This window comes from Phlebotomus papatasi, chromosome 1 (genome assembly GCF_024763615.1).
Source record: "Phlebotomus papatasi isolate M1 chromosome 1, Ppap_2.1, whole genome shotgun sequence".
Taxonomy (NCBI): Eukaryota; Metazoa; Arthropoda; class Insecta; order Diptera; family Psychodidae; genus Phlebotomus; species Phlebotomus papatasi.
The window spans coordinates 27273739-27298410 of record NC_077222.1 but is presented as its reverse complement, the minus strand read 5'-3'; the positions used below and the strand labels follow the sequence as shown (position 1 = coordinate 27298410).

Here is a 24672-nt window from a genome sequence, read left to right as displayed (position 1 = left end):
TTACGAATTTGGGATTTTGCCTTTCGGGATTTTGGCCCATTCGGAATTTTGGCCTATTTGGGATTTTGGCTTTCTTGATTTTGACGTTCGGGATTTTGGCTTTCGGGATTTTGATTTTCGGGATTTTTACCGGGACCCCGTCCAGAGATACTGTCGTAATGAATCTACGTCATTGATTGCTAAATTTGATGAAAAATCCCTATAGCATATACATAAAATCGTCAAAATTTATATAGTGACAAGGCACGAGTACATCTGAAAAACGCTACTGGTAGACCCAGGGTTTCGGCTTAGAGGGTTAGTAATTGCTTTGTAAGCATCTCTGATAGTGACCCCAATGATATCTGTTCCCAAATTTCTGAGTTCGTTGGTTTCTGAAGGAAAACAGGCCCCAAATATTACAAAAATCAATCGCGAATCGTAAAAAGTGGTGAGAATGATTTATCAATGCTAAATTTAGTAGGGCTGGTATTTAATTAGGCATGGTATAAAATAAATAACTGATTCCTTTAGGGTAAATTGGTACAAGTTGGACCATGGTACGAGTTGGACAAAATGGTATAAGTTGGACAGGGTTTTTTTTTTCTTAATAAATTTAGTACTTCATTTTTATTTGTATATTTTTAATGCTTTAGTTTTATAATTGGTTTCTTCACTGAGAGAAATCCGAAAAAGTTAAAATAACATTCCGGAAATGTTAATTTTACCCTGCAGTATTGATCCAAATCGGTGTAAATATTACCCTTTTTAGGTGTATTGGGGGTTAAAGTTACCTTTTTTCATGTAAATTTTACCCTTAAAAAGGTATAAAATTAACATTAAAAAATGTTGATATATTTTTACACCTAAAAAGTGTTAAAGTTATGAGGAAAAAAGTTAATCGCACCCTCTTTTTTTCTCAGTGTTGTGCTTAAAAAAATTAGTACTGTATTTATCAAGAAAAAATCTCTGTCCAATTTGTAACACTATGTCCAACTTATATTACTTTACCCTACTTTAAGTACTTAATAAAAATACTTTTCATATTCTTAAATCGAATTATTTCATTAAGGACTGTTCAAGGCTTTTTTATAAGGTATACTCAGTGTTAAGGGTGAGTAATGTCACATTATTTTTGCTATTCACCACGAAGCCTCTATTTCGTATTTGTATATTTTTTAAACCGTTGAATGTTCTTCAACTCCTTAAAATTAAATAATTGATGAAATAATAACTTATTAAATTACTTAGGAAATACTTAATGTAATAGCCGTAGGAGCATTTATAAATTGAAAATTAATTAGTAATAATTAGTATTAAGTTATTAATAAATCAGCGGGTTTCTTTGTCTACCACCCTCATTCAACAGTCTCACCTATTTTATAGCTGAGCTAAATGGAAATATTTATATGTTAAGAGGATTTCAACAGAGAAAATGACTTGCCCTTTGTATTTGTCGAAATGATTTGTAAAAGAGTCAGAAACTTCTTCAAATTAACACATACAGCAGTCTTTGCTGACGAAGTATATTCGGTCACATTCGTTGATTTTATAAAATCTCTTTCAATTCAACATTCAACTCGCAGTCGCATTGATTAACACTGAAAAAAATCACTTATTGCGAGCACAGAGAAGCATTTGCTAACACGCTCGTGCCACCGCTAAAAGAAACCTCTTGGTAAACTGAGAGGATAGTGATAATACTTGCAGAGCATAAGATACCAATAATGCTTAACAGTGTAGCATGTTTACATGTTTCAGTGCGAGTCTACAGTGTCTGATGGTAGAGTTTAAAAGTTTCTTTGACTGTTTTGGTGCTTCGCTCATGCTCGGTCAGCATCGTGCCAGCACCGAATTGCTGTCGGCATCCAGTTGTACCAAAGTCTTCTGGCGTGAGTGACGTATTTTGGCATAATATTTGGTTGTGAGAAAAAAGACTCTTGTTCAATATTCTGCTTTAACAAATTAGTTAAAGGCTTACATAATTCTACAAAGTTCACTTTGCACAATCAACAAACCTATTAACTTCTGTTGTATCAACATTTTGCGGGTGGTAATTGCGCAGTGGATGCGTGTTTGGCATTACAAAAGTGGTAGAAAACACCGCGATACAGCCAGACAAAATTGATTTTCTGCCATCCAGTGTTGACTCAACATTTTTATTTCTCACTCACTCCCTCGTTTGTTCCAACGATTGTTTAGTTTGTACAAAAAAATGGTCGACTCTGCTGAGTACAATGCCAAAAAATACCCCATAATACATTTATTTGAAGAATGGGAACTATCACCCAATATCATAAAGACTCTTATCATGTGTGGCATTACAAATAAAGCCATCCTAAGGCAAATGCATCAGCACGATCTCAATGATATCTTCTCGAAAAGGAGTCAGATTGGGGATAAAATATTTTTTCGGTGCAAATTGCAAAATTGGCGCGAAGAGAACAAGGTAAGTAATGTTTTATTTTTAACATAAATTTTTGTTGATTGATGGGGAATGTTTAAATATTTGTCTTTTCTTCCAACATCATAAGCATTCTTCAAGTTTCTTGTTTTCTTTCGTGTTTCAAATCACTTGCAAAATGAATAATTAAATTCATAACATATCAAAGAGAAGCAAATATTTAATTATCACATTGTTTTTTACACAACAAATTTTTTTTCTAAACTGTTAAAACCACAACTGCGAGAATATATTGTAATATACATATTACATAATGTACACATTTCTTGAAGATTTCATAATGTCGTTCTTCTGCTATTATAGTGGCATTTGAGATTCTTTTTTTTTTGATTTTTCGATTAGTACAAAATTAACAGACTTAGATAGAGAATTTTCTGAACCTTCATAATAAGGTTTTCTCTCAGAAAGTTTGTACTAAAGATTTTCCATAATTTTAAATTTTCAAACCCTTGGTTGTTGTACAAATGTAGTAAAGGAGTGGCATCTTAGTATAGTTTACACTGCACATAACTCAGATAATCATAATATGATATGGGAAGGCGCTACCTTCGGACAACTCAAGCTTCGAACAACTCATTTTTTCAACAAGTTTTTATTCATTGAATTTGGCCTATTATAATATTGTATATTAATAGTTAGTCCAATGCCTCATATTTTCTGAAAAAGAGATATAAGTTAAATCCATTAGCAACTCAAAAGTTAAGTTGTCCGAAGCTTGTGTCCTTCTAAGGTAGTGAGCTTTCCCCTAGTTCAGCACAAAACACAATTTCTTTTAATAGTAAACCATTAAAAATTTTCTTGAGTTTATCTATGCAATAATGTCGCATCTGTAAAAAATCTGAGTCAAATTACCAGGAATTTAAAGTGTAAGGGAAGTGTTTCAGGGTTCGCACCTATTCTGCCTTCAAACACTTCATATTTTTTCCCATATTCTTTTAATGACTCTGACATATTTTTTCGGAAAATGTGCAGCTTAACTGCTATTAAAATTTAAAATATATTGCTTCTAGGTCAGATTGCCTAAAGGAAGATGGGAAAACTATTAAGTGTTTAAAGCGAGAATAAAAGCAAAGCCCGCAAGTTTTCCCCAAGTGGCGTATTGTTCTAAAGAAAATATTTTGCTTCAAAATATTGAAGCTTTCTTTTAAAGCTCTACAAATTCTTCTCATTTATGTTTTATAAAGATATATGTTTAACGCACAATAAATTTTGTTTGTAAATATGTTTTCAAAATTTCCTATGAAAGTGAGCGAGGTGACTAGATGTAGGTTTCATTCACTCTCATTGAAAAGTCAATAACATATTTACAAAACAAAAATCATTGTGCGTTGGGCAATACTGTAAAAAAAATATTTACATTTGATCTCGAAAACAACGTGGGGAGTCAAAAAAATATGTTCAGAGATTGATATAATTATATATCTTAATATAAACATTTTAGAAATAAAAATGGAAAAATAAATATGTACGGACGACTAAATTTTAACTACTCAAACTCCAGGAGAGGCCGATTTTCACAATTCAATTTGTTATTCAACTTCTCACCATCTTGACTGTCAAATGGCAAGAGATATTGACTTCCAGTCTTCGATTACCTCCCCCCCACAAGTCAATATTCTCTAGCGAAATAAGTTCCTTAAATTACCACCCCCCTTCATTCCTCATAAAAAACGTTTTTTGACTTATCTCAAAAATGGCCTAGGCGATTTAGAAAAATTGCCATCTTGGATTTGAACTTTATTGAAAGATCATGAAATTCTGAACCGCTGAGCGTTCATAATAGTCGTCTTGTCTACGCGATGATTTAAGCGCTTTTTAAATAGCAACACTTATTTCAGACTGTTAACTGCCTTAAAACAGATTTGAATCGATTTGCAGGGCACATAAGATATTGCATTTAAATAATACAGTAAAATTGAGGATCATTCATTATTCTTTTTCTATCGATTTACGACAGTTAGGAGCCAGTTCAGATTTGTCAGGAGTTCTAGGACCTTTACTTCTGATTTAAATTTGCGTCAATGGGATGAAAAAAACTACGATCACTTCAACTTTTTAATCTTTGATCTTGAATAACTGTTATAAGGAATGGTTCAAGAATATTTTCGTATTTTCTTTTAAGTGTCCATTGAGAAAATTTCTGTAGACTTTTTCAAAATTTCTCAAAAACTTGGTTTTGGAGTAAATTGAGAAAAGTTCAGGATAAAAGAAAGTCACGCTAATGGTACGAGTTTTTATGAGGTTGAGGTCCTTTGAGGACTCTAAAATACTATCTCTAACAGTTAGGTCTCTAAGTGTGCTGTAATTTAAATTATTTTTTGTACGATGAACCGATTTCATCCATCAGGAGAAAATGAAAGACTCTTAAATTATGGAGAATTCTCTAGGACTCGTGACATTTATGAATCTTACTTGTACATAAGCAAGTTTCTGTATTTACGTGTATCCAGAAAAATTTAAAAACTACAATTTTTACAGATTTGAAGGAAAATATGAAAATAAAATAAGATTTTACAATTTGTCGGAATTTTACCGACAATGTATTAAATTTACTCAGGCATGTTCTCGAAATATTGTCCTTAGTTGTGGTTTCATTTATTTATTGCTTTATCGAGAATTCTCTCTCTCCCTTTACTTCGTATTCTTTCCTTGAACTTGGGAACTTTTATGACACTTTAAGAAACTTTAACTCAATTTTACTATTTTTAGATTTATTTTTCGGACAGTAGATTTAAATACCTAGGGGAAACTGGGGCACCACCAAACACGGGGTACCACCAAACACTAATTTTTATTTCTAAACTACTTGGATTATCTCGACCATTTCTTCAATGGACAAGCATCCCTATTGTGCCTATAAATTCCTATAGGCCTTGTCCTCAGAAGTAGAATATCTGATTTAAAAAACGCAGTGTTTGGTGGTACCCCGTGTTTGGTGGTGCCCCAGTTTCCCCTATTTCATTTTTTAGAATAAGTAAGAAATAGAATTAGTAATTGATTGAATTAAAGTTTACGTATGATTAATTGAATTATTTCTGAACATAATAAATGCGTAATGAATAAAATTGTGACTGTTCTTGATTATGAAACAGAACTCTTAGAACTCTGAAGAGCGCTTATAATTGTATAATTTTGGGAGAAAATGAATTAAGACGACTTTCCAACTCTCAAGTATCAATCTTGACAAAGTAATGAATGTTTATCGAGATGACCAATCTTACATTCTCTACCATCTTTCCCTTCAGCATCCATCACTGATTTGTTGTGACACGAACAAACCGAAAACATTGGTCAAGATGGATAGTGACTTGGATGGCCTCTCCATATCACCCATGTCATCGAGATCCTCATCCCCAGAAGCAAGTTCATCGCTCCCAAAAGCAATTGCAATGCCCTTGCTAACACCAATTTCCAAGCCAGTCCGTCATAATTCCCCACAAACGAGCCAACCATCTCCCTCAATTCAGGCTCCCCAATCCCATACAACACCAGAAACCAAACCCAGTCTAACTCCTCTGCTTCCTCCTGCCAAACCCGTGCCATATTCACCTATGCCCACAGTTCCCAATTCAGACTTCACTGAAAGCTCACGCACCTTTGATGACAGTTTCGATTTGGAAGCTGAACTCAAGAGAAGCTTCCAGGGACAGAAAATCCTGGAGAATTATCGCAAATTCAACATTCTGGGAAAATCAGATCAGAATAATCTGACAAGGATTGTTGCTAACTACCATTTAATGACAAAGATGCCACTCTCAGCCCAAATTTACATGTTCTATGTCTCAAAGATTCAGCAACTGTTCCCTTCAGAATGCAAGGTAAACGTTTCATTTCCTGAAAATTGTCCAGAAATTCAAATGAATTTTTTTGGATACTTAGGAAACGTACTATATGCCAGCAAACTACAAGATGCGAAAGCCTCCAAGGGGTAAGCTCTATGATCGATTCAACAACATGAAACGACAAATGCGTGCAGCAGATGAGGATTCAATTGTCCAAAGTATAAGATCATCCTATGGGAGTTACCAGACGCAAACACCAATTTTTGAAAATCTAACGGATAGTATTAGATTTCAATTGGAGTACCCAGAAGGTAAGTTAGGATATTTCTTTAAAATTGTTTTCATTTTAATAAATACAGTGTTCTTAAAAAAAAGTCTCCGGAAATATGCTATATAATTAGGTTCGACTTAATATGACCTTTAAAAACTTTAAGGAGGAGTAATTAGAGGTTATTGACGTATGTTAAACGTATCCCTATCGTTAGCGTATTCGACGGATTCAAACTTGGAATACCATAGTCTAAGTAATGCGTTCATTACCAATTCATTCAATTGCCATTGCTTTAGACCTCTTGAGAACAATTACAGTAGTCGTAAATTACTTTAAAAGTATTTCTAACGATCCCATCACACTAGGATTTTCACAATTAAATTTTGAATTCAATTGAGCCAATTGAGCATTAAAAGATTTCTAGAATTTACTTGAAAATTCTCACAGTCAGGACACATTTTGCAAGAAATTTGCTCAATTTTAAAGAGTGCCGCGAGGTTTTTGATTATGAATGACTCCGGAAAATGTGTGATAATACTTAAAATGTGTTGTAAGTCACTTATCTGTTATGCAAAATAAATCCCTAAAGCCATAAGAAAGGGTTGTAGGCAAGGAGGCTCATGAAGAGACTCTCATACAGTCTTGTTGAAAATCTGTATGAAGTCATCCGAACTGCGATTTTTTGACACAACAATGTTCTTCGAATTGCTTTGGAGGAACTCAACAAATTACTCCCAAAACTGAAACTTCATTCGCGTACAAGTTTATTACTAATCATTGTACTTATTTTATTTTTTTGGCTACAAATTATAATTAATTACATTAATTACGTGTTAATAAATTTAAAAAGAACAATTTGATTCAAAAGGCTACTTTAACTGCAATAAAATTGAAATGAATGAGCAATTTTAACATTTTATTTTGCTGAATTCAAATTTAATTGAGCAACGACATTTATGTTATTTTTTCATATTTAAACATGTTTTGGTGGGCCAAGTATTAATCAATAAATAAGCGAAAATCTATCAATTTAAATGATTTTGAATGCAAAATAAAGCATAGGAACAATTCATCTGAAAATTAAATTGAATTTACAAATTGAAAAAATCCTAGTGTGATAGCACGGTAAGAATTTTAAATATGAACATGTAGAAATATCAAAGATCTAGAAGTTATTCTTTCTTTTAATGTTCAAGCAGTCAAACCTTCATCTAATTGAAACTTATCTGAAAACTTGTAGAACAATACTTAGCCATGAAACAGTGGCTTTTTAATGCGACTGATCCTTGGGAGGATGTAGTCAGTGAATGGAAAAAGTCATCTCCATATCGTCTCAATGAAATAAGACACGATGCTGATGCTTCAAAGACTATTGAGAAATGGCCGAGATACCGTGATCCTCAAGGATTTGAACTGGTATAATGTCAATTTCAGAAATTTTCTACAGAAAATCTTAATTGTTTTTTTTAACATCCTGCAGATTGATGTAGACTTTGCGGTGATGTATCCTGATAAATCTGTGGACTTGCTAGTTAATTATGATTCATTCTCTGAGAAAATCCATAACATCTATAGGACTGAGGTCAAAGACAAGTGGAGTGCTAAGCATCTCGAGATGCTGGACAACTTTGACGTCAACAAAGGTAAAATGGTCTAATACAGAAAACTTCAATTTCTTCTAACATTTCCTGAGTTTCTTCACCAGATACAAAGGATTGTATAACTGCCCTGTTGATGCACGCTGTGATGCATCCACCAGTTCTTCCTGGTCGTATCAAAGTGTCCATTACAGAGGCTCAGCGTGATCTTGTACTCATGATCGATGACATCATGAATCTGGACAATGAGAGAGATAAGTGGGATCCATCAGAGCCCAAAATTATCGTCGTTGGAGAAGCGCTTGAGGACCTACAAGAATTCTACGTGGACTTTGACGGAATCCTCTATCAACTACCCACCTTCGTCAAATGTGTCGACACCGTGTTGAAGCTTTGCTTTGTGTTCAACATCAACTACCCGATGAAGTCTAAGTACGTCTGGACATTTTTCCAGCAATACTTCTTCAAAATCGAATCCCCTGAATGTCAGCCCAAAATTATCAATCTCCTAGGAAAATTGAATAGTTAAGGAACTTATCCACTTTTCCTAATAAAATACTCTACAAACTACAAGCCATTATTTAGAGTTAGACAAAATGATGTATAAGACTATGAATTAAAATAATTCTGAAATAAAAATCTTGAAATTTATTGCCACTCAAAAATCCATTAAATACTCACTTATACGAAGCTTTAATATTCGAACGTAAAAAAAAGCTCAACAACGCACTAAAGGACCTTTTTTATATAATGTTCGTCTAAAAATAAATATTCATCAAAAGGCAATGATGAGAATGGATTTGACAAAAGACTGAAGCATTTGCACATAGAAGAGGGTATTCTATAGTAATTAAACTCAGTTTTTGCCTCTTTTTTCTGCCTTAAATCATTTTCACTGGGTTAATTTCCATGCTGGGTGACAAAGGGTATTAATTGAAAGGATGTTTCGAACTCATGGCACCGTTCCCAGCTCCGTGAATTTCTCTTATTTAGCTGTAGCTTTTTTTGTAATCACAGCTTCTGTGCTACTACAAACGTTAAACTAAACTATGAACAATTTATTCTAGATTTTGGTTAATCCCTTAAAACCGCTCCAAAGAAATCTTATCTTTGCCAATAATATTTAATTATTCTATATTCATAAAATTGCAATTTAAGATTTTCTTTTTACTGACCCTATTAATAAAATACTGTGCAATATCGAACAGCCTTTTCGTAGGTCTACCGCTTCTAGCTGCAAGAACGGTAAGTGATGTAGATTTACAGTTTTCTTATAAGCTCTTACATTGAAAAGGTTGACAAGATACAGCAGGATAAAGATGTAGAATCCATGTCTCAATCCTATTTTTATATTTTAAAGATTTTCTAAATTCAGGTCACCAGAAAATTGAGAACTGTTTCTTTGTTCTTTGTGGTAAATATTTCAGTTGCAATTGATTAAGTCAGGATTATATCTTAGCTGGTGGCAGCCAAAATCCCGAAAGCCAAAATCCCAAAAGACAAAATCCCGAAAAGGCCAAAATCCCGACAGGCGAAATCCCGAATTTTCAAAATCCTGAAAGGGATGAAATTATATGGAAAAAAATGTTTAGAATAATTTCCTAAGGCACAGAAGATTTCGGGATTTTGGCCCATTTTGGGGATTTTGTCGTTCGGGATTTTTATCGGGACCCATCTTAGCAGGTATTAGGAACACCTTAGAACCGAATCAGAACATTGTCCTCGAACGAAAGGTGTGGAATTCTAACCGAATTATCCTAATCCCGCGAGCCCATTAGAAACAATTGTGTTTCAGAGTGACGATTTAGTCCAGTTCCCGAAAGCCTCAAAATCCCAATCAATAAGAAATTTTAGTGGTTTTTCTACATCTAAAACAACAAAACAACAAAATATGTGCCCTTGTTCGTTATCCAGTTCCAAGTCATTGTTTCCAAAAATCCTGATTAACACTAACTCTAACAAGACCGGTCAACTTGACCGGTTTAAAAACTTTTTAAAATTAATACAAATTTATGCGGTATAATGTCGCTATGAAACTTTTTGAATTTTTTAAAATATTTATGCAATATATTATTCAGTGTTTAAGTTTTATTTTTTCTCCTTTTCAAGAAAAAAATGTTGAGTGTCCTACCCTATCGCGCTCTGTCATTTGGCCGAACACGCTAGGAAAAACAAGCTAAAACGGTCGGTAGGTTTAGTGTTAATAAGAAATTAGAGAAGTTAGGCCATACGGCTAAACCTTAGGTCTACAGCCCGTAATCTGGACGACAAATCCAATAACATTAGAACTGTTTTGATCAAATCAAACTTCTTCATATTAATAAATTCTTTAAATGACGAATTTCAGTTCGACAGAGAGTAGCAGAAAATATTCTACCACATCTGAAATAGAAAATCCACCTTTTCTGGTTTTTTTTTAGTTTTAGTACAGTAAAAACCACATAAACAGTAAGTAAAATAATCAGAAGTAAAATATCAAATTTTGAACAGTAAAAATCCTAAATCTTTACAAAAATGGGTTTACGGCAGTTTACGGTTTACGCAAAAAATACCAATTAAAAAATAAAATCAAAAGGTAAAAAATTCCTTCGTTGCTCTAAAGGTTTTTTCTGTTTTGATGAATACTTAATTTTCGTTAAAAGTCAATATCGTGCACTGGTAAAAATAAAAGGGTCAAATTGATCCTTTTCGAAAGGATGGATCATATTTGAACCTTTGAAAGAATTACTAGTGTCTCTTGAAATTTTGTATGCAAATTTATCACGTTAGATTATGTTTTATCACGAACTTATTATTGATACCATATTTTTCTCATCTGAGCGAACACCAAAGATCACTTTATCACTGTTTTTGTTCGTTTATTCCGGAGGTTAATAAGTGTCAAAACAGGGACACTTTCAAAGGATCCTCAGTGATCCTTTCATTTTTACCAGTTTGATCAATTTAACCCTTATATTTTTACCAGCGTGGCTATAATGGTGCTATTCCAATGAAAAAGTGACGTGTTTTTTTTAGCACATTACTGTTCTCAACTACTAAAAAAGACCATGTCTGTTCCCATACGTCATTTCAAGGAAAATAATGAGTAGAGAATATTAATGCTGCTCGCCGACTTTTACCCACTGAAAACTCACGGGAAAACTCATGGAAAACCTTGGAAAATCGGTTGAGGCTAAAGTTGTCAACTCCCTGCCATCCAAATCCATCACGCCACCAAGCTGACATGGCAGGTTACTCCACACTGACTGAATGTCAGATGGTATTGTGATCGGGTGAAATCTTGCTCGGAGGGAATATTAGAATTCGGATTTCGGTTGAATTTTTCTTTTGTGTTGGTTCCTGTCATGACTATTTGGTGATTTTGGAACACGACGAGGACTGGGGAAAATATGAAGTTTTTTTGTAGAGAGAAGAACCTTATATCTTGTCAATCATGATAAAGAAAATGTTGAAAATACTATGAAAGTGAAAACATTAAATTAATCTTGTCGATTTCCCAACCGAAATCCGAATTCGAATATTCCCGCCGAGCAAGCTTTCACCTGATCACAATGCCATCTGACATTAATTGAAATAACATGTGGGAACAGTCATGGTCTTTTTAGTACTTGAGAACAGTAATGTGCTAAAAAACATGCTCATTTTTTATGAATCTACACATAGTTTTGGTTATCGTTATGTCTTTGTTTAAAGTTCGTGATATTATTCAATGTTTTCTGACTAATTTGAGACCACAGAGCTTCTTGTGTCGACTAAATCAACTTCATCTGTTCTAGAGAATTATCAGTTAAAAGATGTTCTAGTTCCTGATAGAGAATTCAATCAATACAACAGAATCGGATCTATACCTCAAAATACCAAACAACATCCAAACGGTTTTGCATAAATTACAGACGCAATAACAAATTGACAATGAAATACTAGAAAATTGATTGAATTTCGTATTTCTACTTAAAACTGGAAAGGTTTTAAGTAGAAAGGTAAAGCGGTACTATCTGATGAAGACCTATCAAGACTGAAGCCGCCCTGTTTAATGGAGTTTATCCGAAAAACGGGCTGGCTTGAACCGTCTTGCCCTTAACTCTTTCGCGTCTTTAGGGTAATGTCATGACTCGGGGAAAAAAGTTTTTTTTGGGTATTTACATTAATTGAAATCTATCTGTTCGTGCACGACATCATAATAGAAGGATGTAAGATACTTGGCTCATTTTCTCAAGACTCCAGTTAGATTTCAATTAATGTAAATAGCCAAAAAGAAACTTTTTTCCCCGGGTCATATATGACCCTAAAGACGCGAAAGAGTTAACGGGGATTAATTTAACCGGGGATGCATAATGGACCCAAAAGGAGGCCTGGGTGCAGCGGTTCCGCGAGGAACCGCCCCCACTGTAATCTAATCTAATCTAATCTAAAACTGGACTACAAAACAAATTATTTGAAATTTTACATTTCATTATTCTTTGCAAACGATCAAAGAAATTTTAAGAAATACATCGGCACCCTATTATGTACTATTTGGGAACGAAATTTCAATACCTAACCTTATTGGTTAACACCTAACCTTATTTTTTATGCATTTTGACTTGGGAACACCTTTCAGTGGAACATTAAGCAATCACCAGGTACCATGAGCTGAAAAGGGCTTATTGGTATTAATTTTTCTCGCCGTCACCACGCATTTTCTGCTCCAGAAAAAATGAGAACAAATAAACAAAGGAGAGTGTTGAAAAAAACCTGAAGGAGACTTTCACACAAAGTGTGAATGACACTTTTTCTAACGATTTTCATCAGCTTTTCTCTATATACATCTTTTTTTTTACATAAGCTCAAAATCGCGAAAATTAGGTTTAATTTAGATTTCAACGGAAGTCAATAGACTTGTGAACTTTATTTCAAGTTCAAGGGCAGCATATATTTGCTGTGGGGATTACCAAGACTGTCGTTGAGCATTTTCAATTTTCATGTGTCCCTCATAAATTTCCATTTATAAATTTTTTGGCCAAATTATTTCGATTTAAATTGCAAATTTTTGATGGGTAAAAGCAAAATGGACAATTTATGTGTTAATTGGATGAGCGGAGGATATTCGTTAAATTTTCTTATGCATTATGAAAACTCCATAACCCCCAAAAACCATTTGCCATTTTCACTGTCTCACCCACATCCATTGTTCAAAATTGTCAAATTGAATTTTAGTCCTTATAACTATATAGACATCAGAGTTCAAGGGGTCAAACAATAAATTAGATAATTGGTAGGAAATTAAATTATTATGTCTGATTATGTTGTCTTGCCTTCTCAGAAGCTCCTTTGAGTGCGTGACTCATTTAGTCAATTGATGTTCTTAAGAGACCAAATGAAAGCCCCATGGGTGACACACACGAGGTGACTAAAAGCTCAATTGCCACAGAACATCCAATAGCTTCTTCTATAGTGTCTTATTTTAGGCGCAGTATTGTCACTAAAGATAGCACAAGAGAAGGATCGATTACAGCATAAGTCGTTCTATTCAAGAAGTAATCAGTTGATTAATAGCACCTAAAGCCAAGAATATAGAGAAAGCAAGACTTCTATTCAACAATCTTGCTTCGTAGAATTATACGTCAATTCTTTAAGTACGCATAATTCTATATTACATGATTTGTAGAACACACTAACGTTTATTTTCACGGAATACATACTAAGAGAAATCCGAAAAAGTTAAAATAATATTCCGGAAATGTTCATTTTACCCTGCAATATTGATCAGAAATCGGTGTAAATATTATGCTTTTTAGGTGTATTATGGGTTAAAGTTACCCTTTTTCATGTTAATTTTACACTCAAAAGGGTGTAAAATTAACACTTAAAAATGTTGATATATTTTTACACCTAAAAAGTGTTAAAGTTACGAGGAATAAAAGTTAATCGCACCCTCTTTTTTATCTCAGTGCATTTATCTGGGTACGCCGAAAACTCTAAATCATCATCTCTAACCGTTTCGTCTATGCCTGTCCAAAATTATTACAAATCCAAAAACTTAATCAAAGCACGATATTAAGGAAAGGTAGAAGAGTTAATATGATTTATCTATCCAGAGTTTTAGCTATAAAATTCCCAAAATCCAATTTCAATTATCATCATGTTATACCAATCTTGGAAAGCTTCAAAATTAATTACGTCCAATTTGTAGAGAACCACAGGAAAGTATCACAAAGCCCTACATCCCTACACAAATTAACGTGTAAAAGAATGGCCCATAAATGATGCAATAGGACTAATTTCCTGTCACATGAATCAGCAACTTTTATTGTTACCCTGAATCATAAATCTTCAGTCAATCCTGAGAAAAAAGCCCACGCACAATCCCCAATATCAATTCTTCAGTTTTCCATTCATATGATTTGGTTAGAAGAAATTTATGAATTAGTCGCATGAGCCCGTATGTAATTGATTTGTCCACTGAAGTAGCTTTTGATGGTGAATAACTGACCTAGTGAGACAGGATTTGTGGGACAGTTTCAATGGTTTTGGCCCAAATGAAAAAATAAACGAGTCTGTAGGTTGAAAAAAAAAGAACGTTGGATGACGCAAATTAACGAGGGTGAATCAATCACAGTATAATGGTCAAGTGGCGACAGAATGGGCGGTCAGAATTTTCCAAACGCTCCTCTATATTCCCTAGCAGAAGCCACATGAAGTGCAAAAGCATCCAAGGATGTCCCCATTACCACGACATTTCAATTTGCAATTTTCTCAATTTTGTCAGAGATATTTTATGGTATTTTCATTATAAAGACCTCATAATAAAAAAAGAGTTTTTGTTAGATAAATCAATATATCTATACCATATTCTAACACATGTTATATTTGTGGTGCAGTTGTAAAATTAATGGTCGAAGAAATTGATCGTTGCAATTTTAATAAATATAAAAAAGATATATAAAAAGTTTCTATTGAAAACCCCATAGCGTATTCCTGTAAGAAAGTCTATGGAATTCCAGGGAAAATTTCGCTCGTTCCAAAGAAAGTTCCGCATAATGTTTTCATAGGGTCCCGCGGTCAAAATCCTGAACACCAAAATCCCGAAAGCCAAAATCCTGAATGGACCAAAATTCCGCAAGCCAAAATCCCAAAAATTAAAAGTGTCACAGCTACTCTCACGATTGTACCCGCGCTTGCTGGAGGCAAAGGGAAATCTTCTGGTCTTAGGAAATTATTCTAAACATTTTCCTCCCTATAATTTCATCCCTTTTAAGATTTTGAAAATTCGGGATTTTGGCTTTCGGGATTTTGGCTGCCACCGGTTTTTATGGTTAGTTTCAAGAGCGCTGTAGGGGGAGGTGGGGCTATTTTGAGCTGTGGGGCTATATTGTTATACGAGTTTTTCGTCTATTTCTAAAGGAAGCTGATCCTTGCAATTATTTTATATAAATCCACAATTGTTTTATCTATCCAAAGTCCATCATCTCAAAAAACAGTTTTCTTTAGAAATATGCGAAAAAATCGTATAACAATGTAACCCCACATCTCAAAGTAGCCCCACCTCCCCCTATGTAGATTCGTTGGGGAAAATGGGGTAGCACTGCACAATGGCAGTTTAGAACAAATATTCACTGTCACTGATCCAAAACACACACCGAGATTAGTTCCTGTGATATAGTAGCAGCACTGGTTGTCCACAGAGCTGAAATATGGAGCGGCTACCCGTTTCGGGGGATAAGATAAAATAGGAGTGGGGAATCCAATTGTGGCCTGGATGCATCGGTAATCCAAAATGGAGAACTAACCCCTGTCAAAATCTTATCTTACATGTTGTAAGTGTGTAGATTTTGTTGAGAAATATTCACAGTTTTAATATCTTTAGAATATTAAGAACAATGGCAAAAGTTACTGCAGAACATAAAAAAGAAGTGTACAAATCTACCCCAGGAAATGTGAGATATTTATCCTAAAGATTTGGTGATAAATAACATAATTTTACTGTTCGAACTCAAAGAGAGAACAGTTATATAATCCAATTTTCTCTAACTTGGCACCGCTCTAAAGTTTATAAATTTCCGGTCGTCGGGTACCCTTCAATAAATAAACAAAGGTCAATCACTTTGGAGGGCTCATTTTTTAACCGATTTAGTTAATTTTAGATTTTATGGATAGGTCTTGAAATTTAGACCTTGCCAGCATCGATCTGCATCGGTGAAGTACGAACAATTTAATTATTTTTTCGGAAATCATTATTTTTTTACTTGACCTTAAGTATGTTCCTGATCTAGAAGTCAAACGGTAATATAGATCAACTATCGGTCTTCGATGACTTCTCATGTGGACATTATCTCGGACAATCTTTTTTTTTCCTTTTTCCTCTAAGCCCTCCATACCCTCCAAAGCCATCTTTTAGAGGTATTTCAGATGAACATTTGGCCCAAACATAGCTATGACCGAAAAATGCGCTATTTTGAATTATTGAAGGTCAAAAGTCAATCATTATGGTAGGGACAATTTTTCAGCCTTTTTAATTGAATTTGGATTTTTTGGAAAGATCTTGTGTAGATCTTTAGAAAGATCTTTAGAAAGATCTTGCCCTGATGTGACTCATCTAAATAAAATTACAAACTTATAGAGGGAAAATGGGGAACTGAGTTTGTCACCCTTATTTCAACTTCCTGAGAGTGAACTGTCCATGGCGACTGATGCTCACTCACTGAAGTACCGATGTTAATTGCCATAAGCAACAAGAGCACCATACAGTAGACTCTCACTCAATCGGCTCTTTTTCAATCGGTCGAAAAATTTTGTTGATAATTTTATCGATCAATTATGAAGCTAATTTGCTCAAATTCGCTGTAGTTCTTCCTATTTTATAGTGATTCTTTATAATTGAGCACTTTTTGTGGAATTTACAAAGGCTTTAACACCCAAATCTATCAATAAACCGGATGACTTTTGACCCAAATGCCCAATTGAGAGAGAGTCTATACTGTATAACAACCATCAGCATCTGCCTTAGGATGGTATGGATTGGGCGTGTGAAAGACATAAAGGATTTGTATTAGTAGGATACAGCCGTCGACAGGGTTAATATGCTTCGAATAGGCCGTACGCTCTACATTTGACATTTCTTATCTGGTTACAGCAGTTTCAATCGGTAATGATTTGGTTAAGTAATTATAATTGATTTATTTTCGTACACCGCTTTTAATTTGCGCGGAAGCATGTTACTAATGACAAGAACATTCTAAAATGCACAGTTTTTTGCCAATTTTTAGTTCAGTATTGTTTTCTGATTTGCGATTGAATTTAATCGTTAATAAACCGGTATACACTCAAAAAATATGCAAAAAGATACAGTGGGTATCAATAGTTTGTTGCCTAAAGCATGTTTGAAAAATCAAGTGAAAAAAATTATAAAAATTAGAAATTATAAAAAAAATTACTTTTTCAAATTTTTGTTTTTTCAGATGAGTTCCCTATAATCCGTAGATATTATTTATATTTTTCAAAAAAAAAATATTTTATTTCATATCAAATACAATTGTTTTCCTAAAGTTGGTCATTTTTGAGAAATGAAAAGTTTGTTGCCTCGTTTAAAAAACTAATTTTAAATGGTCAAAACATGCAACCAACTTAATATTATTAAACTTAAAAGGCAACAAACTATTGACACCCACTGTAATTCATGGATAGCTCTATCTCGTAGGTTTGAGCATTCCGCAAAGCTTTTATTTTTCTATAAAACTGATTAATTTTCTAGCATCCTTATTAGACTCGATGATCATCTTCATATTCCTAAAACACAATATGTACTTGGAAAATTCAGTAAAATCAGCACTTTTAAAATTGTGCGACACTGCTCCAGTTTCCTCTATACTGAAACATTTCTCAAATTGCTGCGCGACCTTATATCAAAAAATGTATAGGACAATCCTGGTTGAATGTTATAGAATTATCCATGGAAATTTCCTAACTCTTAAAAATTGCAGATGGTTGTGTTATAGGGATGGGATATTAAATTGAATTGTTTCGTTTTCAATCATTGCCTTTGCACATGCTAAAGCAATCATTATGTGCATAAATCAGAGGTTATTCTGACAATAAAATTTCCTCCTATTTTTCAATATCCATAGACATAATACATACAAAAGTTTTTATAAAAAAAAGCCAAATCAAAGCTCAAAAGCATACCACAAAATGACTTTTTTTGCTACCTAAAGTTTTGTTTGTGTTTCTATTTCGCCAAAGTGATGGAAAATTCTCTTCTCCTGCGTGTAAATATTGACTTTGATGTTGGAATTTTCAGACTGGAGATTTTTTTTTGGACAAACTTTGTGATTTAAATAGTTTGAGAAGAAATTTAATCATGGTTCGTTTTCGTATGTCTCTTGAGGTTGGTAACAGATACACGTGTTGAAAAGAAAAGTGAAAGCCCCAAGGGGGTAAATTCTTGGGGGCTAGTTCCCATATCGTCTAAATTGAATTTTGTGCTTTGAGAGAACAAGTAGAAAATTGTATTTTGGAAAGTGAGAGAGACAGTCTCTTTCAAAAGGTCTAATATTATGGTAAGAAAAAGTGACAAGATGCTCAATAGATGGGCGTTTTATATCTTCCTTGGTCCATTCACCAACCCAACGTATCAACTCCTTTGAATCCATTTGATACCCCAGTTTTCTCATATAAGATTCAAAATCTGACACTTTCGCCTCAAGAAATTTACATTAATGATAGGTTCATGGGTGAAGGGTAAGTGATATTGATATCATTCAGTTCCTTCTTCATGGCCAATATTTAGGCAGAAAATTGAGAAGTGAGAGTGAATAAGAGTTACAATCAGTAAGGCTATAGTGCCAATTAAGTCTGCCCCTTTTGCTATTTTGGCCACCCATACCATATGCGTTAACGATAAAGCCCTTTTTCCTTAAATCAAGAGTTGGATGTTGTCTGATTACCAAGTTTAGCATGAGGAAGATTGGGTGTTTTGACCCTAATTTTCACTCATTCGTACAGAAAATCACTCAACACCCACAAAAAAAAAGTAGACGACTCAGAGCTATCAGTTAGTGAGGCGTTAAGAGAATCATTGAGTTCTCTCCTTTTCATTTCCCAAGTCAAGTAGTTAAAGAACACGCCTGACTTTCACTTTCAATTCTTGCTCCTTTCATTTTCACCACCTCATCCTTCTTTTCTTTTGTGAGACTGCTAAAGCCTCATATTGATTAACTTTCGCTGAGCTTTCACTCAAATTACCCACTCATTTCTTATAACATTTTAATCAAACTTCCCTACAACTATTTTAAATAAATTGAAATTCCTCAGTTGTATATTTATTGTATACTACAGAGTTGTTTAATTTAGTTTATTTAAGATTTAATCTAAAGAAGCTTATAAATGATCAGTAAGATTTATGTTTTTTACTGACCAAAATTTGATATTTTACTTTTCATTTAAATACTGCTGATAATATTATAATTTTTTTCCTGATCATTTGTTTTTTGTCCAATATGATTTATTATTATTCTACTCGAACTCAAAGAGGGAGGAGTAAAAAGTCATCCAATAAGTTCGTAGGATGAGTAAAAATAACTATTTTTGATTAAATTCGATTTTATTTATCAGGGGGAGACCAATAAAAATCGATATAAAGTTTTCCCCGTTTTCAATTACTATCCAACTTTTTAATCCCGACCGAAAAGGAGTCTATCAAAAACTATCCAAAATAGACCATATTTTTATATTTTTTTTTATATTTTAGTTTGTCAAGTAAGTAAACTCTCTTCAAGTAAAACTCCCTTTTATTCTTGCCTTCCGGCTATATAGCGGCTGAAGGATCACTTAAAACTCATCTTCATGTAATTTTGGTAATTTTGCTTCTTTTTTCAGTTTTGGTACAAAGTCAATAAAAACAGCAGTAATGGAGTAAAAGCTTTTTCATACCCAAAATATCATGTAGGAGGTTAAATAAATGATCATAAGCCATTCTAATAATATTAACTAACTCCCTTAATTTCACTTTAGGATCTCTCAACGGAATATCGCTGATTTTTCAAAGCTTTATTAAATATTGAAATAATTTTATTTGTGGTGCCACACTTAAAACACGAAAACCAATTCTGAGTCATCCTAATATTAGTGGTCTTAATTATCTGTCTTGTTTGAGCTATTGGTTTTTACGTAAATAACACTGTTTAATGTTTAATTAAAAAAAAAACGAGATTCATAATGTTCCATTTTGGAAAAGCACTTAGATAGGTTACTTATAACAGCTGCAACAAGAGAATCAAAATGGTCCAATTGCTGTCAAATTTTCACACATATCATTAAAAATACGTGAAATTTTTAACCTATACTTATAATTTACTTTTTTCAGATTCGTTGCCGATCAGGAGCTCGAACATTATTTTTAAAAGCCTTTTCCATTTTTCCCAGACCCTCCTACCCCTTAAAGCCATGTTTAGGGATCATGCAAACATATCTATAATGCCGAAAAAAAATTCGAGATCGAATTTTCGAACGTCAAAGCTGAATTACCCCGGAGGGCCTATTTTTCGTCCGGTTTGGTTTGGTAAATTTGGATTTATTTGTAAAAGCCTTGAAATTTCCAATCCGACTGCATTTGTCCTAATCTCAATAGAATCGGTAACGTATTCGTAATTTGTTTATTTTTCTATATTATTTTTATTTGTCCGAAAATTTTTTACCGGGCTCGAGATCAAATGATATAAGATGTCCGGTCTTCGGCGACCCCCATAGAAATCGAGATGGTTTCTACCCTTTTCCCCTCTATCAATTTCCCTCTTCAACAAAATCATGTGTTTTGGTTTTTTCGAAAACGGTTTCTACGATTTCTTTATTTTATACAGATATGTTTTGCATGTAGTCTAGGGGAACATTTCGTCTTTATATACCTATATGACCGAAAAAATTTTCGACATTAACTTTTCGGAGTTTAAACGTTTAAGTACACCAAAATTATATTTCAAAACTTCTTAAGGATTAAAGTTTCTTGATTAAAGTAAATTTTGACACGATTTTCGGGTAACTTATGAAATAGTTTCAATCGATAGCCAATCGCCCATGAACGGAAAAATATGTGAAAAATATAATTCATAAGGAACTATCTATCTATCGAGCTCAAGCAATTCCCAAAGCTGGGACGCTTCACCATTTCTTTTACTCATTGTTTCAGAGAACCATCCTTTGTAATTATGCAAAGCTTTAAGGTTTTAAAAAGAACAATGCACAATGAAAGGTATTCTAATATTGATAAAATGAAATAGGTCAATTTGTGAGAAATTTTTCTGCTCGAACTCAAAGAGAGAGAGTAGTTATATAATCGTCTTTTTCCAACTTGTCATCCTCATTTGGCAAAATTTGGATTTTTTGGAAAGGTATTGAAATTTCGAACCCGGCTGCAATCGGTCTTCATCGGTAATGAACCGGGTTAGTATCAATTTTTGAATAATTTAATTTAAGTTTGTTCCCCAGCTAGAGGTTAAAGGGTAAGAGATATCGGCTCGTGTGGTATTTCGGAACACTTTTTAGCACTTTCAAGTTTCAAACAGCTCAACGACATCTCAAATAATTTTTTTCTTTGTTAATACAAATATTTATGTTTGTTATGCTATCCAGAATAAGATTCTTATTGAAAAATATTGAAAAATGCATCACTTTTTATACAAAATAGCAATAAATGTAAAGAAGTACCAGTGAGTGGTACATTTCGGGACAGTTGGATATTTCGGGACAGACAAAAGTCGCTATTATGCAAATAAATTTCACCGAGCCTGATTATTTTCCTTTAAGTAGAAGTTCTAAACTTCACTCTTTCATAAAAATTTTGTTTAAATTTCACTTTTACAATGACTTAATCTAAAATAAACTCAGCACTGTTTGTGTTGACATCTGCAAAATTGACCACACTGAAGGTTTTGTAAAAAGTGGAATATGATACTGAAAATTCACGCGTATTTCACACTTTGAATTAAATAAAATTTCAGAAGTTTTATGTATATCTGATACTTAAAGAGCTTAATATTTCATATAGAACTCAAAAATAATTAGAAAACAAATATTTATGGGATTTTTGATGTGTCCCAAAATACTCATATTATGTCCCGAAAAGCACCTTGTCCAGAAATACCACATGTTACCCTAAAGTGCTAAGAAAAAACCCGTTCATTTCTCCTCTGAAACGTCTTTTCGCAGGAGATTTTTTGTGGTCATTCGCAAACATCTTAAGCATTCGCTTATCAAGTCATTCATGAAATTAATATGGCGTATGAATTATATTTGTCCTTCCTGGAACAATACGCATGAATTACGGCCAATTAAAAGCATTATAGTCAATCAGTTTGTTTATGATGATCAATGTCATATATTTGCTATATATTGTATAACAATTAATAAACATGATTCATTGAGTGGAAAATTATTTCATAATTAACAAAATTAGACTTTTATTTGCAACATATGAATCCTAAATTACAATTTCTCATTATGGAAACAGACAATAATGGCATAAAATTTGATTTATCAGCTGGTAATTGAATTTTGAAGCAATATTTGGGGGTATTTTGTAAAATGCTTAAATTGTTGTTGAAATGATTTATAAATCAATAAAATATATTAATGAAATTAGGTGAAATTTTGATTAAATGAAATTTTATACGCAAAAATCATTTAGTCCATAAATAAATTATAGACTTTTACAAAAAAAGACCTAAATGATACACCAAAACAATTTCAAAAAAGCTCCAGTTACATACATATTTAGTTTTTAATTCAATCAATAAAGAGTTTATTACTTTTTCAAAATAATTCACATAACACTTTCAAATACGAACTACAATGAAGTGGAAAACCTAAATTCCTGCAGTGTCTTTTTTCATGTTATATCCCTATGGGTGCTGTAAATCAATTTTTGCTTGATTGAATCCAAAGCCTAGACTGCCATTCAGCTCTTGTACAATTTGAGTTTACGCACTTCCGATACGTTTTGGGGAAAAATTTTAGTATTGGTTGCTATCGCACCTCGTCCTTCTAATCTCTCACCAAGCCTCAAGCACTTGGGCTGAACATAAAGCCCGGAAAGTTGTCTATATTTTGCGTTCGTGTGAGTGACTCTTGAAGCTTTTTTTTATTTTTATCACGTTCTTTCGCACTTCCGTGAGTCCTCTTGAGAGTTTTCCGAACTCTGGCACTTTTATCTATTTTTCTATACTTCCAGCTATAATTTCACAGTGGAATACATCTATCTATATTTATTCAATGAAATTGATATGAGGCTATGTTTTGGGGATGTTTCTCTGAACCTCCTACCTCACAGCACTTATGCAAAATTTTCCTTCCGAATGACAAACTGTGAAGAAAAAACAACACTCCCACTCTCACTAGTCCATCTAATTGAATATCCCACACACACAAAATTGGCCTTCATGAAACCATCGATATCCATCAGCAAAAAAAATTGTCAGGAATGATAAATTGCATGAATTTATGGGTTGTTTTATTCGACAAATTCGTGTTCTATCATAAATATTGAAAATTCTACTTCCAACATGTTGCATCCACATTATAACCTGGAGGTGTAAATTTCGCATGTGATTGCATGTGCAGAGGCCTAAAAAGTTGTAAATATCTAGTTTGTGACACTAGGTAACGCAATAAAGCAGTGGTCATATGAATAATTAACCTGTCGACCTGCCCGGATTTACAAAATTATCTCCCGAAATAATTTATTTTGCACCTAGACTCTTGCATAAATATTTATTTCAGCAAATAGGGGAAATGCTTCTAATTTTGTCCAGTTTCTTATTTTGGACACTTTGAGGATAACATTGGACACTAAAAATAAATTGATTAAAATGATGGATTTTTATTCCAATATTTGATGAATAATGAATTCTATCTAAATATTTGTTCTTTTTGGAATATTTTAACACTAAATACGTTAAAATTTGAATATGATTTGAGTTGAAATTGCTTTGTTGAAAATTCAGTGTGAGCAATTGCTTACAAGAAATATGACAGAACTTCGTGGCTTACTTCAGTCTTATTTAGTTTTGGTGAAGTACTAACAAAGTTTGTTCGCTGTTTTTGAGTGATATTATTGAATATTCATTGAAAATTGTGTTGATTCACGTTACTGATGATTTGTACATTTGACCTGAAGTGAGATTTGCCTTGTGAATTATATTTTTCGTGTGAAAAATGGGAAATTTTTTAAGACATTCACCAGTGAGGTGATGATTCTTATTTTGGACAGGTGTTTTTCTCACGAAATTTCGTGAAGTTTTAGCTTTTGTGATGACTAGGTTGGACAAATGCCTGGAGAAATGAAGGAGCATCATCTCTACGAAAGAGATGCAGTGAGAAATGCCTTGAAAGGCTCCCGGAAAGGGCAGGGAATGAGCGAATCCGCACGTACTTGGAGTACCGAAGTCAACTCACTTTAATGAATGATATGGAAAGTTTCTGGGCTTCTTGTGACATTCCACGTTTCCCTTACATGACCAGGAAGAGGACTTGGTAAGATTGGTTCATAAAATGAAGAACAATGGGCATCCTGTTGAGGCGGATTATCTGTCCAAATTTACAGACAAGTTG

At 33.5% G+C, this 24672-nt stretch overlaps 2 protein-coding genes across 3 annotated transcripts in view; one reads left to right on the top strand and one right to left on the bottom strand.

Moving 5' to 3' along the window:
• The window catches only part of LOC129799562 (orexin/Hypocretin receptor type 1-like), a 158682-nt gene that overhangs the window by 30154 nt on the left and 103856 nt on the right, over positions 1-24672 (bottom strand). The gene's annotated exons all lie outside the window — the stretch shown is intronic.
• On the top strand, positions 1850-8733 carry LOC129799557 (uncharacterized). The gene is made up of 6 exons (XM_055843575.1): positions 1850-2428; positions 5689-6261; positions 6323-6536; positions 7737-7912; positions 7977-8139; positions 8202-8733. The coding sequence occupies exons 1-6, from the start codon at positions 2195-2197 to the stop codon at positions 8621-8623; spliced, it is 1782 nt and encodes a 593-aa protein (XP_055699550.1). The 5' UTR covers positions 1850-2194; the 3' UTR covers positions 8624-8733.